The sequence below is a fragment of the Pithys albifrons genome, chromosome 19 (genome assembly GCF_047495875.1).
Source record: "Pithys albifrons albifrons isolate INPA30051 chromosome 19, PitAlb_v1, whole genome shotgun sequence".
NCBI lineage: Eukaryota > Metazoa > Chordata > Aves > Passeriformes > Thamnophilidae > Pithys > Pithys albifrons.
The window spans coordinates 377998-397477 of NC_092476.1; the positions used below are offsets into that span (position 1 = coordinate 377998).

At 46.2% G+C, this 19480-nt stretch overlaps 2 protein-coding genes across 3 annotated transcripts; both read right to left on the reverse strand.

The window, feature by feature from the left end:
- Positions 1-2468: 2468 nt before the first annotated feature.
- Positions 2469-6115, reverse strand: LOC139680589 (coordinator of PRMT5 and differentiation stimulator-like). Its single transcript, XM_071573336.1, has 4 exons — positions 6082-6115; positions 5310-5397; positions 4567-4815; positions 2469-2969 (listed from the first exon to the last, which is right to left on the reverse strand). Exons 2-4 carry the CDS (start codon positions 5392-5394, stop codon positions 2797-2799), a joined length of 507 nt encoding a protein of 168 aa, XP_071429437.1. The 5' UTR covers positions 5395-5397; positions 6082-6115; the 3' UTR covers positions 2469-2796.
- Positions 6116-8190: 2075 nt separating this feature from the next.
- UTP6 (UTP6 small subunit processome component) lies at positions 8191-18815 on the reverse strand. Of its 2 annotated transcripts, XM_071573838.1 has the most exons (19): positions 18610-18815; positions 18452-18536; positions 17551-17592; positions 17372-17464; positions 17192-17239; positions 16411-16474; positions 15837-15955; positions 15257-15334; positions 14752-14833; positions 13950-14031; positions 13163-13344; positions 11825-11904; positions 11249-11326; positions 10930-11109; positions 10199-10279; positions 9400-9509; positions 9250-9316; positions 8908-8980; positions 8191-8447 (listed from the first exon to the last, which is right to left on the reverse strand). In XM_071573838.1, exons 1-19 carry the CDS (start codon positions 18699-18701, stop codon positions 8290-8292), a joined length of 1794 nt encoding a protein of 597 aa, XP_071429939.1. In that variant the 5' UTR covers positions 18702-18815; the 3' UTR covers positions 8191-8289. The 2 variants fall into 2 exon arrangements, with proteins under 2 accessions (XP_071429939.1, XP_071429940.1); XM_071573839.1 differs by lacking the exon at positions 10930-11109.
- Positions 18816-19480: the final 665 nt, after the last annotated feature.

The window sequence follows — 19480 nt, forward strand, 5'->3', positions numbered from 1 at the left end:
CACCTTGTACCGTGGGTATAGAAAGGGAAAATCATGTACATTTAACTCAGAAATCCAACACTTCTGAAAAGTTTCTTGTATGCACACAGGATTTATGACCTTGGTGCTGTGATGGGACTTTATCCTCTCCAATAATTTGAGCAGGCTGAAGGGTTGGCTCTCAGTGTGAACTGCTGGCTCGTGTGTTACCTTATGTTGGTTTTAATTGCACCCTATTCCTGCCTAGAATGACACACTTGTGTCAACACAAACCAGGCTCAGTGCGAGACTCACAATGGAATTTGAAACACTCTGCATTGCAGAAACACTGGAATCCATGAGCTTGGTTTTAAATCCTCCCAGGCAGATGGTTTCGGAGCAGCCTGCATCTGGTTTGTAATCCCCCTGAAGTCTGAGTGTATTCAGATCAAGCTTTACATTAAGCCCCTGCCCTAACAAGCAGGGCCAAGCAGAACAAAGTTGTGTTTGCCAACACATCCCTGGAGAGCAGGAGGCAGCCCTGCTGCAAAGTCCTCCTGCCCCTTCTTCCAAAGCTGGTGGGGGTGGTGTCACTTTTAACCTTAAATGGAAACTGAAAACAAATCTTTAAAGTTTACAATCATGGAAAATGCAAACTGCTTAGCAAGGCAGCCATTCCATACAATTGCTCCTCAGATAATAAGGCCTTTGAGACAGACAAGACTGATTGCAACTGAAGGTATAGGGTGAAAAAACACCTTGATTTATAGACTGCATGGAAAAATGGCTTGAGGGATTCAGTACTGATGGAATATTGGAACTGTAAGAAAAATCATCCTAATCTGTGTTATAAAGACTTTTTGGTTATCTTTTTAAAACAATTCCACAACAGATGGGCTTGCTTCCACAGAAGTCTATTAGTTTCATTTTTATTGAATACAGTGGAATATCTCCCACAAGCATAGTTAAAAATACATATATATTAAGCCTGAAGTGAAGAGATGTTCTTCTCTCAGCCATGGGAGAAATTTTTCAGTGCAGTAAGGGTAACTTTAGAGTGAAATTAAAAAAAAAAAAAGGAAAAAGAGAGATAAACTAATCCGGGCCCTGAACAGCCTCCCTGGGGAAGAACAGGGCTATGCAGAACAGGGATCTGAATTGCACCAGCGTTAGAAAGCAGCCCGGGGAGCTCCCAGGTCTGATGAGCACACGCCGAGCAGGGCACACAATTTGCTGCTGCCCTCTGCAGGGAAGCGTCGGGCGCTGACAACAGCTGGGCCTGGACAGGGATAAACAGGCTCACGAAACAACCTGGGATTTTTCACAGGAATTCGTACAATTTATTCATGTATCTGCACCCAGTATTGATAATACTGCATTTATAAATGCAAGGCAACCGTTTCACTGTAGCTGATGGGTCAGTTATTGGCATAACTAAGTTTTGATGGAAATACTAACCCCTGGATCACTCCACCATATAGGAATGAAAGAACAGGCCCCTCTTTCTTGCAACCTCAACCCCAGGCTCCCCCTCTTTGCTTTGCTTTAGAATTGCTGGGTACTAAGACATAACAACGAATTGAAAGGTATCCCCAAAAAAGCTCTTGTCCTCCTGTACTCTCTAGAGAAAAAAATTAAGGAAATATCACTGTGTCATCCACTTCCTCCTTCCAAACTATTATGTGAATTGTTTGGTCTCACACACTGGATGACTGAAAAAAAAAAAAAAAAGAAGAAACCCCAAACATCATACTGTGCTCCAGTTCAGTCAGTGTCAAAACAAAGCCATGAAAAAGTTTTTGAGAGAAAAGTGATTCATGGAACATGATCATTAGTTGAAGGTTATTGCTACTCAGGTGACCAGCCATTCAACCCACTTAGATGCTTCACTTGAGAACATTTCCTTTAATTGCAGAGCAAAGCAAGAAAGATATGGTTCTACTTCCAGCTGTTCTCTTAAGGATTCTGAGGAGTATTTTGGGTTCCCATCTCCTCATTTGCCACAACACAAACAGCAAAACAGTATCAGGAACTTTAATCCACTTCTGTCTGCAGGACACAGATTATATCCTGCAATGTTTGTATAAGCAGAGATTTTCTTTGTCATTACACATCTGATGTCACATGAGAATGTAACAAAGACAACGGTGGGACTGCAGGTAATGTGCCCATATACAAGAAGGTTCTGAGGTGGAGAAATCCCTGTGGGCAGGCAGCTGTAGGCACCCCTCATTCCCATGGATGGAGCAGGCCCTACCATGTACCATCACGTGCATTGGCAAAGTACGTGCCATGTATTTGTAATTCCTTTATACTGAGATACAGAAACACAAAACAACTCGTGCTGTAATTGCCACAGCTAATTTTGTTACAAAGCAGTATCAGGAACACAAACAAGAATTAGAACTACTTGGAAATACAACAGAAAAGCTTGAAGGAGGGAGAGTTTTTAAAGCTATCCCAACCCATCTGACAGCATGATGTGAGAAGAAAACTACAAGTTACACAGACACACAGGGATCAGCATGGCAAAACTCACAAAGCCCTGCAAACAAACAATCTGAAGTCCAGAACTTGAATACTTCTCCTCAAACAATTAATTAGTAACAACATAGATCTATGTAATATGAACAAAACCTCCAGAAACACACGTCTCCTGAGACAAGTGTGGGCAGCTCATGAGCAGCTCAGCAGCAGCCTGAGCACAGCTTTGGAGATGGTGTCCCATTCCTGGCCTTGGGCAGAACTCTGCAGGCAAACCAAAGGACTTGACATGGCTCAGTCAGCACAGAACACAGTCCAGCTCAGGACCCAAACTGGGTTTGACCAGGGTCAGCCTCACTCATCAGCATCATCAAACTGGCCATTCTCAACCCTGCCACTGACTGGTGGTGGAGAAACAAAGCGAGGGGTGTGGTGACAGCTTGGGTTGTAAAACCAATCCTCTTGCCACACGTATGAGGCCAAAGGATTACTTTCCTGAAAGCTTCCCCAGGAGAGATCTTCATCATCTACAGAAGATAAAAGAAAAGGTTTAAACCATGGGAGATACTCAGGAAAGCAGTGGTATAGTGTAGCAGGTTATTGTACAGATCTACAGCATCTTCCAGGTCAATACTGCAACCTGATCTGCCAACAGGCACAAATTAGACCTGAGTAAAGAAGCAAAAAGAAGCTGAGTTTGGCAATATCTTCATTTTAAGGAAGGTTCATGCCACAGAGATAAAAGAGCCTTCCAAAAAGCTCAGTGACACACTTGGATTCAAAACATCCAACACCAGCTTGTACAATGCATGAAGTTCTTTCCCATTTTCCCTGGGAATAAAAGGTTTATGAAACTGTTCCTTTTATTTGTGCTCTCCCTTCCTGCTGTCTCTATAACACCATCCCACTGAGGAGCCCTCCACAGCCTTTAAGAACTGGGTCACTGGGCAGAATGGGAGGGTGGGGTCCTGTAAAAGCTGGCTCTGAAAGACATTTTCACTAGGCTAGAATGGAGCCCAACAGGCCTGTATTTAACCCATCTAGTAAAAAATAGGGCCAAGTGTTTTAACAGAAGCAAAAGATTTCTGGCCAGCAGACACTGAAAGGACTGAGCAGAGGAAAAGCCCAGAGAATGGGGAGCAGAGGGACCAACACAGCATCCCACGTGTCAGCCTTCCAGCAGCACTGCCAAACAAGCCATCACAGCAAGCACTTAAAAAGACATTTTAAAAAGCCATAAAATTATCAACCAAGAACATTTTTTTATTGGCAGCAGTTAACAGCTCAGACACTTGTACTCAGTATCCTTCCCAAGCACCTGAATCCCATAATCACAGCTGCCTTAGGCTGTGAGGATTTAAAGAGCATAAGTTACAGGTGGGATGAGTGAGTTAAATAAAGTTAAAAAAAGAACTTGGGAGAGTTCCAGTAAAAAATTCAAAATGTTCCATAAATTTGAGCAGACAAGGGATTAAAAGGAAAGACCAGAATGGAAGAGAGGGAAAAACATCAACAAAGGAAAGTCTTTTTCTCAGATTACCCAGCATGAAAAACCAATATTGTGTTTCCATTTTAAAATTAATGGTTTTATAGGAAGGCTGCAAAAACTCCTTCTATGCATTGCCACCTTTGTCCACAAACCCCACTCAGAGACTGAGTACTTGCACTGCTCCCTTCCAAAGAACTCCATGCTCTAGAGGGACATTGTACCTGGAGTACAACCTTGAGTTTTCCTGGAAGAAAGAACTTTTATACAGGAAAAAGCTACATTCCTGCACTCCATGCACCTTTATTTATCACCTGCTCCAGAAAAACAAAGATATGTCACTAAGAACTTGCTTCCCCAGATGCACTCAGTACACACAGAATTCTCCTCCTTCCCATGCCACTCCTTAAGAATTCAACTGCTCAAGCAAGAGCTTCATGTGAACTTCACACCACCACCTATAAATGCTGCATTTAACAACAAAATTGTGTGTCATATGTACACGAGGTCAACATAACAAGCAATTCCTTCCCAAAATAAAACATGGAGTTTAATTTAAACACATTTTCCTGCAGAGCATTACCTCAAACCACTTACAATCCAAAACTCAAAGGAAGCACAAGCAAACGTGCACTCACCGTAAGGACCACATGCAGACTCCCTCAATTCTTTATCCCAGTCCTCCACCTCATACTCGGAAGCATCTTGAAACTTTGGAGACTCAGGTGTACTGGAAACTTCATCATCCCCCTCACTCAGGTAAGAATTCATGTTGTACCAAACATCAGAGGAACCACTGACATCACCTTCATTGTCAGAGGTGTCAGAGGCTTCACGTTCTTCAGACTTGCTATCAGGAACATTTGGAATATCATCCAGCAAACATTCTAAAACAAAGAGAAAGCACCAACAGACACACTCAGAAACTAAACAGGAACTATTAAATGCTCAGTACACAATAATTCAGACAGGTACACTAAGCCCTTTGTGAGTACCAATCTAATTATAATATATAGAGTTTCCTGCCTGTGTAATATCACACATTGCAGATGCTTGGGAACAGGGGACACAGCCTTGCATCACAGCACTCTTGTTGGAAAATAACTCTTTAAACTAGGGCAAAAGACCCAGCAGTCTCATTTCACAACATTTACCTGTAGGTATTATTTTTTTAAAAAAGGAATATTGGAGAAACTTGGTTCTGGTTTAAAAATAGTCATATTAATTAATACTCTTGCACCTAGGCATACACAAAGATCTACATGGAAGTAATTTAGTGCAGAACTGAAGTGGCACTTCCCACCCACCACCTAAAGGTTTTAAGGACATTTCTCAAGCAGAGCCCATTTTGTTACTCACCATCTGCTTTGTTTCATCCTACCTTTTTTTGGCTCCCAGATCACAGTTTCTCTGTTATTACTAAGCTGTTTCTCCACAAAGTTTGTGCCATCAATGGCAGCAGCCATCCCCTAGAAGACAGTTTTAAAAGATTCAGCAGTTCACTGACTGCCCCAACCTGGCTCACACAACAGCTCCTGCTTTTGGGTGATTCTGAGCCCTGGAGCCCACCCGCTTGTTCCCTTGGTCAATCAAAGGTTTCAGGCTTTCACCTGACAAAGCACCCCTGACAGGGGATGGCTCATCCGTCAGGCTCCAGCCCCACAGAGTGGCCCCTCTCCTGCCGGTCCCTCTCCCCCTGGCCCAGACCCTTCTCCCCTGGCCCAGACCCTTCTCCCCTGCCCCGGCCCCCTCTCCCCTGCCCCGGCCCCCTCTCCCCTGCCCCGGCCCCCTCTCCCCTGCCCCGGGCCCCTCTCCCCTGCCCCGGCCCCCTCTCCCCTGCCCCGGCCCCCTCTCCCCTGCCCCGGCCCCTTCTCCCCTGCCCCGGCCCCTTCTCCCCTGCCCCGGCCCCTTCTCCCCTGCCCCGGCCCCCTCTCCCCTGCCCCGGCCCCCTCTCCCCTGCCCCGGACCCCTCTCCCCTGCCCCGGACCCTTCTCCCCTGCCCCGGACCCTTCTCCCCTGCCCCGGACCCTTCTCCCCTGCCCCGGACCCTTCTCCCCTGCCCCGGACCCTTCTCCCCTGCCCCGGACCCTTCTCCCCTGCCCCGGACCCTTCTCCCCTGCCGCCACCTTTGCGGGACGGCCCCCAGAGCTGACCCCAGCAGGTGCCGGAGAAGGGGCCTCACTGAGGGAACTGGAGAGGCACAAGCACAGCCCCAGGGATGGTGGATCGGGAGCGCACACGTGGAGGGGCCGGCGCGGGCCCTGCTGCGGGAGGGAACCCTCGGTGGTGCCGCAGGAAGGGAACGGGGAGCTGCCCTGGCGCTGCACCGCACACGGGCCCTTTAAAGCGGCCCTGGGCGAGCCCTCCGGGCGGCCGCGCCACGTTCGCACCGGCAGGGCCGCTCTGGGGGCACCTCCGGCCGTCCTGAGGGCACCGAGAGCCGGGCGGGCCCCGCGGCCGTGTCCGGGCGGGCGCGTGAGGGTCGGGGCACGAGGCTGGAACTGGGGTGGGGCTGTGTCCGCTCCAGCCGCGCCATCCCTGCCATTGCCCTCAGAGCTGCCCCATCCCTGCCATTGCCCTCAGAGCCGTTCCATCCCTGCCATTGCCCTCAGGGCTGCCCCATCCCTGCCATTGCCCTCAGAGCCGCCCCATCCCTGCCATTGCCCTCGGAGCTGTTCCATCCCTGCCATTGCCCTCAGAGCCGCCCCATCCCTGCCATTGCCCTCAGGGCTGTTCCATCCCTGCCATTGCCCTCAGGGCTGTTCCATCCCTGCCATTGCCCTCAGGGCTGTTCCATCCCTGCCATTGCCCTCAGAGCCGCCCCATCCCTGCCATTGCCCTCAGAGCCGCCCCATCCCTGCCATTGCCCTCAGAGCCGCCCCATCCCTGCCATTGCCCTCGGAGCCGTTCCATCCCTGCCATTGCCCTCAGAGCTGTTCCATCCCTGCCATTGCCCTCAGGGCTGTTCCATCCCTGCCATTGCCCTCGGAGCTGTTCCATCCCTGCCATTGCCCTCAGAGCTGTTCCATCCCTGCCATTGCCCTCAGAGCTGTTCCATCCCTGCCATTGCCCTCGGAGCTGTTCCATCCCTGCCATTGCCCTCAGAGCTGCCCCATCCCTGCCATTGCCCTCAGAGCTGCCCCATCCCTGCCATTGCCCTCAGAGCTGTTCCATCCCTGCCATTGCCCTCAGAGCTGCCCCATCCCTACCATTGCCCTCAGGGCTGTTCCATCCCTGCCATTGCCCTCAGAGCTGCCCCATCCCTGCCATTGCCCTCAGAGCTGCCCCATCCCTGCCATTGCCCTCAGAGCTGCCCCATCCCTGCCATTGCCCTCAGAGCTGCCCCACCGCTTAAGCCTTGTCCTGATATCCAACTTAAATTTCCCCTGACAGAGCTTAAGCCCCCTTGTCCTATTGCTGGACACAGAAGGAACAATCTCAACAGGCTGCTGCTCCAAACATTGTTTCCAGCTAGTCAAAACTTAGTGGAATTCGTTGCTTGAGAGGAGCTGCAGTTTCTACTTGAGTGAAAAATCTCAGATGTATATCCCTGTGTTGTCATGATGCCACCCTTCAGTCACTGGGAAACTCCCTGAAGGAACTACTGCAGTATGTACCTGTGCTTTCCTCATGTTTCTCTGCTGGTCCAAGGATGGCATTTATGCTGATTTATTGGCTTTGACATGGGAAAATGTGGCTCTGTGAACAGCCAACAGCACTGCTTCAAAAAGCACCCACTTCAGGCACTGTGGACAGAAAGTTGAAGTGCAGATGAGAACTTTCTGCCCTCACCCCAGGGCCATTGCTAAAAGATCTCAGATCCCTCTTTCCGTCACTCTCAGGATGCAAAGAGCAATGCAAGGTGACTGCAGAGGCCGTTTCTGTTTTTGTTGTGGAGCACACCTGACTTCAAGGCTAGGAAACAATATATACTGTATTTTTACTGATTTCTGATTACCTAATTATGACCTCATTATTCAACTCAGTAAGATACAAAGATCACCCACAGGTGTAGTAATTTCTGTGGGGTTTGGTTTGGGGTTTTTTGCATTTAGGTGCTGTAATATTTCCAGAGTGTAAAAGCTGAAGCATTATAATTTTCTGAATGTTTAGGCAGGGTGAAGTTTGCTCTCAGAAGCCTCAGTGAGAACACCCTCAGGTGCTTTTGCTGTCTCTGTCTGTGCACTTGAACCTGCCCCTGGCAGGACCAGCACTAGAAATGACTGCAGTAAAACAGACGATTCTTTTTTTGTCACACAGAATGTAAAGAAGGTCAACTTTAATAAGCTCCAGGAACATATTTACCTGTACAAACAAGTTAAAAAAATGCACACTGTCATGTTGTAACTATATATAGTTTTTCATAAATGTCCAGTTTGCAATAAAGTGTATTTGGAAATAAAATCTTCCACCTGGTCTCCCTGCAACATCTTCACAGCTCGCCAGTGAATGCTCCCACAGTTTTCTGGTTTGCCTTGGGGATGATTTAGCTCCTCCTTGATATAATCCAGCCAGAGATCTTTGAAAGAAAAATTGAAGTTCTGGTTAGATTTTGACTGGATATTACTTAACAAACAAACCTAGGTATAAATTATTTTTTTCTAAGTGTCTGATGTTAAAGCAATAGGTTTATTTTGTGAAACTACAAGATCCTGCACCTGGAGGAGGAAAACCTTGGATTCTATTCCCAGCTGGAACAGTGAGGTCTTAAGAAATAATGCAACAATAAATAAGTAAAATGATTTGCTCCCAGTTGTGCTGAAGCCACCCCAGTGCCAGCGACCCTGGGTGACAGTGGGGGGTCACTGCAGTGTCCTGCACTTCATGGCACACAAGAAATAGTGGGGAGAAATAAGCTCCATCCTGCATGACAGCAAGCACAAGGGCAGAACAAACAGCTGCCTTTGGAAATGGATGGAAATAAAAGGCAGCACTGAATGAATGAATGAAGAAATAAATAAATAATAGACTCCCCTCACCAGTATCTGTTGAACCAAACTCCCTCAAGGCACGTTCATAGTATTCTCTCAGATGAAGCATTTTGCAGGATTCCTAACAAAGGAAGGTATTAAATGGCCATTTATTTTGTACAGAAGTGAATCTGCAGCTTGATTAGATTCTTACAAAGAAAAGAGTCCTGGCAATTACATGCACACACACACACTGCCCAGGATTAGTTACCATGGAACTGGGTTTGTATCACATCCTGTGAATCAGCTTGTGCAGACAGACTGACAACACTACTCTGTTTCCTGTATAAATCCAAAGTTAGAAGTGTTTTTTACAAATACAAGGCACTAATTGGATATTCAACAACTTACTTGCTCCTTTTCTATTTGGATCATCTTTCTGAAGAAGTCAAGCGAAAATGGACGATTTTCACACAGGCTGAAATAAAATAAGTAACTTTAGACTTCATGGTTCTCAACATACACCCAAGAACAATCAGGTTTGAAGGTTTTATTTGTTACCTGGTAAAGACTCTTTTAGCTTTTTTATAACCACAATTTCTGTAAGTCCAGCCAAGATACATTTCTTTCATAGTCACAGATTCAGCAGGAGTTGTGGCATGTAAGGATCTCTGCAAGTTGAAAAGGAAAAAAAACCCACAACATAGAACAACCATATAACCTACAATTATAAGGCAACAAGGAAGACAAAATCAAATAGTGCTTTTGCTCTAATTAGACGTCTGACATAAGGCAGATCTCCTAAGTCTAAAATACATTTCTCCTCCAGCATTCCATACAGCTGGCAACTGAGATTTCCTTAACACCCCTCGTGCAGAGGGTTTCACAATGCTCTACAAACAGCTGAGTTCAAGCTTCCACCCACAATACGTGTTTTATGTTGTAAAAAACCCAATTACCCAACATGCCAGGCAAAGAGGAAAAGTTTTGCCCTAAGCTACTGAGGAAATTGAAGTCCCAGTTCTCATCTTGAGTTGTCTGTAACAAGACTGATGTTTTCACACAGATTGGAAAATCATATTCAGATAGGGATGTGAAATAGAACAAAAATTCTAGGCCACAAAGGAAGAGTCCATCATTGGTTGTGCACAAATATCTGTATGTCTCAGAAGAATGGGAATGACATTTGTGCCTATAAGCCCATGTCCAACTGAGTTTTGGTAACATACACTGTTTTGCTTGAAATTCTTTGCTATCAACACAACCATGACAGACCTGCAGGATAAAGCATTTGTTATGTGTTTCATGCACACACACTGTTCCCATTTATTTACACAGTAGATTTTGATTAGTCAAGTACCTGGTAGAGAGCTTCTGTGTCTTCCTTGCTCTTTGTGCCTTCACTCCATTCCACCCAGAGGGTCCACAGTGGCAAAGTGCCCTGCAAGGTGAGCAAATGCATCAAACAGCTGAAATACAGGGACTGATGTACAGGAACAGACAGCAAGACATCCCCCAGGTTCTGTATCAGCTGCTGGAAAAAATGTCCTTTAGGCACAGTGCTCTTGGAAAGACAGCTCTGGACTGCACACAGCTGTGTTGCCAGGGATGAGAGAAGCTCTTCTGCATCCCTGAGCACTGCAGGACAAAGGTAACTTTCACGAATAAGAAGGAAAGAAATGGTCAGCTCCTTGTTTCCTCTCCTCACTCCTTGTGCCCAGGGTTTGAAATGAGCAGCAGGAGAGCACACAGCTAATTCAAGGCTTGAAATACCACACACACAAACCATGTGTCAGGACAGTGAAGAAAAGCAAAGACATTTTTTCAGCTAAGACACAAGGAATACCATCTCATTGCTATAGTATGCAAAATGTCACCTTGAGCATTCAGACTTTAAACCTGTGAATTTGAAGTGAATTTACAATCCCTTAACACTTGGGAATGCAATGTGCATGTGAAATGTCAAGTTCTTATTTCTGACCTTAAAAATGGTTAGCAACTTTCAATGCCTTGTAAAGGGAGAAAACCCCAAGCCACCAAGCATCAAAGGTTTCCAGCCCAAGACATGCAAGCCCATAACCCAGCACAGACCTTGGGTTTCACATGTTTAATGGCTTCTTCAAAGCACAGGGTCACATCTTCCCTCTGCAGCTGGATCAGCACCTGCAGCCTCATCTGCCACGTCTCCACGGACAGGCTGAAGCGCCTGGTTGCAGCTTCTGCCACCTCCACGGCCTTCTCAGAGAGGCTGCACTGCAGCAGCAGCTGAAGCTGAAACCCAGCAGATACAGCTCATCACCACAAGACTTGCAACACCTTGTTAAGAAGCAAGGCCTTGAACCAATATTGCCCATCTGTGTCTACTCAACCTGGCAAAGGCACACGACCTGAGTCATGTGTCAGCTCTTACCCACTGCTTATAGAGAGCTTCTGGCAGCACATTGGACTCGTGGGCTTTGCTGAACACACTCAGTGTCCTCTCCAGCCTCTACAACCAACAGAGAAGAAAACAGAAACCAAGCATTACTCCTGTAAATACCAGACCACAGCATTTCAAGAAGCCCAGTGGATTGTCTATCAACACATCACTGAATATGTCGTTTATTTGCAAGACTCATTTTAATTCATCCTTTTCTTCAAAAAAGCACAGGTTTGAGGATTGTCAGTTATCATTTAAGGTCCCCTCCAACCCAAACCACTCTGTGATTCTATGGCTAACAAGTTTACAGTCTTAGCTTTCATCCAAAGAGGTCACTGTGCTTTACTGACAAGGCTGGTTTATGCCCAGCTTATTCATGTTCAGGAGGACCATGTGTGAGCCTGACAGTAAAAGTGAACCCCCTGGATGGCAAATAATTTTTAGTGATGGCCACAGATAAGTATTTCTGCTAAAATGTTAAAATACATTTGCTTCTTGAGTGATGGATTACAGAAGTCAAGAAAAATAGGGACAATTTGTTAGTAGGATTTCATAACAAGCTTTTACCTTTTGCTTTAATTCTTCACTGTTGGTTTTCCTGTTATATCTCTCTAAGCAAAAGGTGATGTAGCATTTCCACATGTCCTCTGTAGAAGCAAAGCCACAATATTACACCTTACAAAATCACAAGATTAAACACAAATATTTGTCTTTAAGAAATACAAAGAATCCAAGCAAAGTGTTAATGCCAACAACGTGAGGAAGACACTTCATACAACGAGAGTGGTTAAACACTGGCACGGGGAGCCCAGAGCTGGGAGATGCAACATTCACAGTCAGGTTGGACAGCCCTGAGCAACCCGATGCAGCTGAAGAAATCCCTGCTCCCTGTAGGGTGGCTGGTCAAAGGCTGCTCAGCAGTTAAGTTTGTGACCCCTCCAGAGACCACTCCTTGATAAATTCCTTTCTGAGTAAGGACAATGCCAATGTTGGAGTTGGATATCCATTTCACTGGCAACTCAACACCATTGCTCACTCACAGCTAACCAGCAATATACTCATACTTTCAGTTAGGCTGCTCCTTTGAAAGCATAAATGCTTTGAAAAATTACCCAAATAACACATAAAATAGATCCCCAAAAGGCAGCATGAAAGCCAGAAGAAGAGCAAAAAGGGTCCAGAGAAAAGCAACAAGGCTGGAGAAGGGACTGGAGCACAAGTGCTGTGGGAAGAGGCTGAGGGAGCTGGTGGTGTTTAGCCTGGAGAAGAGGAGGCTCAGAGGTGACCTCAGCACTGTCTGGAACTGCCTGAAGGGAAGTTCTGGCCAGGTGGGGGTTGGTCTCTTCTCCCAGGCACTCAGCAATAGGACAAGGGGGCACGATGGGCTCAAGCTCTGCCAGGGGAAATTGAAGTTGGAGAGCAGAAAAAAATTCTTTGCAGAGAGAGTGCTCAGGGATTGGAATGGGCTGCCCAGAGAGGGGGTGGATTCCCCATCCCTGGAGGTTTTTCAACTGAGCTTGGCCGTGGCACTGAGTGCCATGATCTGGTAAAGGGACTGGAGTTGGACCAAGGGTTGGACTTGGTGATCTTGGAGGTCTTTTCCAACCCAATCCATTCTGTGATTCAATGGATGTGGCACTGAGGGAGAATCCACCACGTCTTGATCTAACCCCACTGTGATCACCAGCCCAGGGCACTCTGTGCCCTGGGCTGGTGATCACAGTAGGGTTGGATCAAGGGTTGGACTTGATGATCTCGGAGGTCTTTTCTGACCCAATCCATTCTATGATTCTATGAACTGCTTGCCTTCTCTTAGGCATGGCAGAGCCTGCCATCCCCTTCAAGCCTTTCACAGAATGCTCAGGCAGCAGGAAACACTGTTAAAATGTAGGCAGGACATCTCACCTGTGGGGACTGCCCTCACAGCCTCGTCAAAGACAGCCCCGCACCGCTCCTCCCTCCGGGCCAGCTCCGACACCTTCTGCTGCTTCGTGCTGTGCTCCGAGGGCTGCAGGGCCCCCAGCCCCAGCTCCCGGCGGGCCAGGTAGTCCCAGGTCAGGGGATCATCAGCATGATTGCTCTGCAAACTAAACACACCATGTTTGGACCAGCCCACAACCACCAGCCTTCATCGGCAGGATGCTTGGAAGGGTTGTTATACTGGTATAGAAATGTATGTAATTGGTAAGTGACCAAAGGCCAGAGAAAAAATATTGTACCTTTCCACAAGAGAAAGACAAAATATTAGGGGTTTTTTTTAAATTATTTATTGTGGATATTCTCCAGCTAGAACATGAACTAGACAAGAAGCTGTGAAAAGCAACAACTGGAGAAACAAAAGATCCAAAAAACCCACAAAAATACCCTAGGAAAATCCACAGCTCCTGCAGTGAATTCACAGAAACCAAGTGCAGTAAATATTCACTGACAACTACATTTTATTTAAATCTTCCTTAGCAGATTTTAAAGCCCTTTCTGAAGTAAGATACAAGTATCTTTTTCTAAAGAACACACTTGCCTCATCTTTTGTTTTTAAGGACCTCACATCACCCTTAACACTATTTCCCTAGAGGAACAGCATTTAGTTCTTAAAAGTCCTGTCAACCCACTATAAATTAGAGAAGTTATGAGAACATGTTTCTTAAAAACCAGGCTAGAGTAAAATAAAAACACAACACAAACCACAGCTCACTTTTCAAGGATTTCTTTCTGCAAATCTTGGGTAAAATCAAAGAGCTTTGCAATAGAGAGCACAGCCAGCTGGAACTCAACACCTACAATTCAAGAGGAGAAAAAACAGCTATTAAGTGGAGTATTTGTTAAAGAATTACTCAACATATTCCATCAGCTGCACATTTTGCATTTCTGTAGCTTGGTTCCACTTGTAAATTTAATCAGCCCCTCCTCTGCTCCTTTACTGAGGCCCCACAGACCTCTCCTGAACTGACACAGGAGATGTCCATGGATTGTACCTCTCCTGTATCTCCACCACTCATGTTTGAGAGTGCCCAGAGACAGGACATGACATAATTAGACTATGAATCCCCAGCTGCCATTTCTCATCTCCTTATTTTCAGGTGCTTACAAATGGTTGTATGCCTGTTTTTTCCAGTGTTTAAATTAAGCCAACTCTTTCTGGAATTTCCTCTGATGTTCTTTCTCCCCACTACTTTTCAGCCTTATTGGTTTTTGCCCATTGTCTTTCAAATTATCCCCATCCATCATGGTTTCTCAAAAGATATCTGCTACTATTTTGCAGTTATTTTACCCAATTCTCTCAATAAATGGCTTATTTTTACTAAGCCAACTTAATTTAAAATAATCTAACCTGGTTTATTATTAGTCTCAATTCTTACTTCTTTGCCACCAGTGCCAGGTGATTATATGTCAGTTAATGTTGGGTAAACAAAGCAAAAAAGGTGTGTCATTCTGAACTGTCCTCCCTTTACAAGTGACAATCTTTTCATTGAATAAGTACAAGAAATATTAATCACCTTTAATTTTCTGGGAGGCATTTCTGTAGACAATGCCAGCCATTTCCCCATTGAGGATCTCTTCAGAGTAATTGAATTCCCCCTGCAACATCAAGCATATCTTTGAAAAAACTCTTTTCCTTTCGCAGCTATCACTTTTGCAAACAGGGAAAAGAAAATCAGAAGATATTAATGTTTTTCTTTATCTATTTTTATGTAATTTGCAGAAGTCAACTCTAAAGAAACAAGAGGTAGTAAGTTTAGCTATTCCTTTCCAGAAATTACTATTAATTTTCAGACTGGGGAATGCAGTAAAAGAATTTACAAATGCAAGAAAAAGTTGAAGTATGAAGGATTTGAGCTGAGCTGCAGCAGACACTTGAAAAGCTCCACACAGGCAAAGGACATGAACAAAAACCTTCTCTAAGCCATTGTCAAATAAACCATTAATGCAGATCCCTTGAAACTGGGCACTCAAATGTGTGACACACAGGCAGACAGTATCTCTTAAGTTTAGGTGACCTACCAAGTCCATCTTTGCTTTTTCAAATGCTTTCTTTTCCTTCCGCTGTTTTTCAGCGTTCAGCAGCTCCATCCTGAAATACTGCAGAGTGACAGCACAATGAAATGATTGTGGGGTAAGCCACAAAAGTCCAAGGGCACAAACAGGGTAGAACAAGGTCTGAGGAGCCACAAATCAGGGCTTTCCCACATTCCTCGTATGTCCAAGAGCCTTGGGGTTTGAAGGCACAGAACTATCTGCCCTCCCTATTTGTCCAGAAATATCCAACCTGTAGCAATGATCATTTTTTAGTCATTCTCTAAACTTCAACTTGCCCTCAAAACAAACCAAGTTCCCCAACAAAGGCTGGGAATGCCAGACAAATGCAGTGTCTGTGTCCTAGAAAAGCTCATAGTACTTTAGAAGGGAATTTTGGGTTGTTTTTTTTTAATATTTTGACATTTTTTGGAATAGGTTGGAAAAGACCTCTGAGTCCAACCTGCTGTTTTTTTCACAGTTGTCTCAGACAGACCTGAGAAATATGCTGAACTGATGTGCTCTGATTGATCAAACAACTGGTCATAGAAGCCAACCAGGAACTCACCTCTTGATAAAGTTTTGGGCACTCTGGATGGAAGCGCAAAGCACGAAGGAACAAGTGCCTGGCGCTTTCTGATGAGAGTCGTGTCTCCATTTCCCACTTTGCTGCCATAATCCACAGCTCTGCAGCAGGTGAAATAAATAAATAAACCAATTTACTCTCTCAAAATGAGCTCAGCATTGGAATAAAACTGATTATCTCCCATGTAAAACCAAGCTGAAGGACAGATCTAAGCAGCTAAGCAGATCCAGAAGTTTAATCTGGTTTAGCTACAGATCTGATGATGCCTTCCAAAGCCAAAAAGCAGTCTTGAACATTTAACATCTCCCACCTCTGACACATTCACCTCGTCCCCAGACTACCTGGGAAATGGTCATGCAGACCTACTTCATGTGACCTTGTGATTGCTCAGCACAGCCCCTGTCAGGGCCCTCCTCTCTGAAGCAGCAGCAAGGCAAAGAAAAGAGAGTAGGAACTTTCACCCCAATAGTTTGAACTGAGATCTACAAGAACTTTAACCAACACCATACAATCTATACTGAGGCATTTATGCAGCACTCACCATTGTTTTATTTACCTGGTTTATTGGAATGAATGGCCAACATGGTAGAAAACACCTTACTGAGTTGATGCTTTGCATTCTGTAAAAGAAGTAATTTTGTTTTACCCACTCTGGTACTGACTGGAACCCCCAGGAGTAAAGTTTCCTTAGGAAAGGATGCAAGTTGTAGTGCAGTTGTACTGGACAAGATGCTTCTCTGCCACTTTATGTTCAGTAGAAAGTTTCTCCTGTTAGTTCAATACTGACCAGCTTTCAAATGTCACCAGACCAGGTAACAACAGCCAACTCAAACCCTTCTGACCCACAGCTACAGACACTCCAAACCCCTGGGCTCATGGCCATTTCTGAGGCAAAGGCTGCATTTGCTTTGGCCACCTGCATTACTAATGCTGATAATAACACAAAGCCTTGCACAGGTAAGTTCACAAAGTACAGAATTGCCAGAATTAGACTTTGCAGCATAGCCACTAAAAGAACTATTTGGAACAAAATCACAGTTCACAGACAGATGAGACATTCACTCCAGAGAAGGTACAACCAAGTTATGGCTCTCAGAAACCAACTGGTACTCCAGATTTAATGCTGTCAGCCTCACCTTTGCCCCTGCAAGCATCCAAATTCCTAATTCCTTCAGGGTCAAATTCTACACTTACATCAATGTAAATCCCAGGGAGCTCCAACAGTATCATCAAAATTATTTCAGTATTACAGCATGTCTTTGATTTAAGTTTCAGATACCTGAATAAACAGCAATGCAGCATCTCAACTCAGCTAAGATCAGCATTTGAAAACTCACCCATTGCTTGCAAAATGCAACATGTGAAAGCCAGAGCTGGACATCATCCTGTTGGAAATGAACAGAGGAAGAGAATCAGCCTCACAAGGTACAAAATCACTTGTACATTGACAAGCAAACAACACACCCTTCGTAGGCCATGCAGAAAAAAGGAATCTCAGTACAAATAAACAGACTTACTTTCCATTTTCCTGTAGCTCTGTTGAACAGGCTGTGGACTCGATGCAGAATAGAATGTTCAATTTCATCCTTCTTAAAGGAATATCCAATGCGCTGGGAGGGAAAAAACATTCATGTTATTGCAATGGCAAATGTGGCATAAAGGATTCTGCACTCCTAATAATAACTGACAAACTTACTGCCCTTCTTTTCTTGATCAGTTCCAGCAGACGAATTTCATACTAGAATGGGAAGAAAAAAAAACATTTCAAAGTAAATGATGAAGCATAAAACAGTAAGGCAAAGAAATACAGACCAAGTTTGTTACAGCTGATCAGGTGGACAGCAAACACTACAGACAGGAAAACCTAAGCAGTAATTTTTTGTCTGGGTTGCTGCATTTCTAAAACTGAATTAAATTAACCTTGAGGATTTCTCCTGCATGTGACATTTCAGAACTGAGCTGCTGACAACCCACAGTCCTAGAATCGTGATGCACACACCAAACTTCTAATCAGAAGTTTGTTTAGCCACAAAAAAAATAGCATCACAGAATATCCTGAGTTGGAAGAGACCCACAAGGATTATCAAAGTCCAACTCCTGGCGCTGCACAGACACCCCAAAAATCCCATCCTGTCCCTGAGAGCGTTGTCCAAACAGCCCTGGAGCTCTGGCGGCCTTGGGGCCGTGCCCACTGCCCTGCGGAGCCTGGTCAGTGCCCACCACCCTTTTAGCACCTTTTTCCTAATATCCAGCTTATTAATTCCACTTAACCACAGTTTGTACAGCACATCAGGGAACTGGGGGCTCTGCATCCTGGAGAGACAAGAAACTACGGGAAAAGGTCCCAGCACGAGAGAAGCCTGAATCTCATCCCAAACTCGGGCACCAACTGCTGGCTGCGCTGCCTGCTCTGGTGCCAACGAGCCGCTCACAGGTGAACAGCAGCGACCAGGTGAAGTGAGGTGAGGTGAGGTGAGGTGCGAGGCTCAAACAGCAGTTTTCTTGCCCGTTTCCTACGTGTGTCACGAGAAAACTACTCAGTTCTGAGCTGGATCTGCACCGAGAACCGGCCCGCTCTGCTGCTCGGTAAAGCCTACCTGGATGTAATTAATGAAATCCTCCTTTCGCAGCGCTCTCCGCTGGATTTTGTACTCCAGAGCCGAGGCTTTCCTCAGGACGGCCCTGCGGGGATCGGGACATCAGCGAAGGGAGCGCGTCCGCCGCGCCACGTGCGCGTCCCGGCCGCGGTACCCACCGGATCTCCGTGCGGGAGAACAGCCCGACCCGCTCCAGCTGCTCCAGCTCCGGGATGCGGTCCTCCAGCCGCTGCTCGACGCGCTCCGCCATGGCCGCGGGGCTGCGGGGGGTCCTGCACGGCCCGGCCCGGCACAGGCACAGGTACAGGTACAGGTACAGGCACAGCCCGGCCCGGCACAGCCAGACCCGCCGCCGCTTCCGCCCGCGCCGCTTCCGCGGCCGCTCGGCCGCTCTGCCGCCCCCTGCCCGCTCGGAGGGGCCACCGCAGAACCGCAGGGTCAGATCCACGGGCTCACAGAGACACAGAATGACAGAACCACGGACTCACAGATTCCTTCGGGTTGGAAGGCACCGCTGGAGGTCACCCAGTCCAACACCCCTGCCAGGGCACGGTCACCTGGAGCAGGTGATGCAGGAACGTGTCCAGCTGGGTTTGGGATGTCTCCACACAGGGAGACTCCACACCCTCCCTAGGAAGCTGTTCCAGGGCTCTTCCACCTCCATGGAAAGAAGTTTGTCTTCATGCTGAGGTCAAACATGTTTTGGTTTATGGTCATTGCTCCTTGTCCTATTGCTGGGCAGCACTGAAGATTTTGCCTGGCACCATCCTCTGACACCCACCTTGGAAATATTTTATATGTATTAATGAGATCCCCTCTCAGTCTTCTTTTCTCCAGACTAAACAGGCTCAGCTTCCAGTCTCTCCTCACCAGAGGAGAAATGGCAAAGCCGAGCCTGGGCCATGCAGACTGGAAGCACAGATGCACCAGTGACTGCTCAGACTGGAGTCTGGTGTTGGAAGAGCGGCCAGCAGGTCGAGGCAGTTGATCCTACCCCTCTACTCAGCCCTGGTGAGGTCACATCTGGAG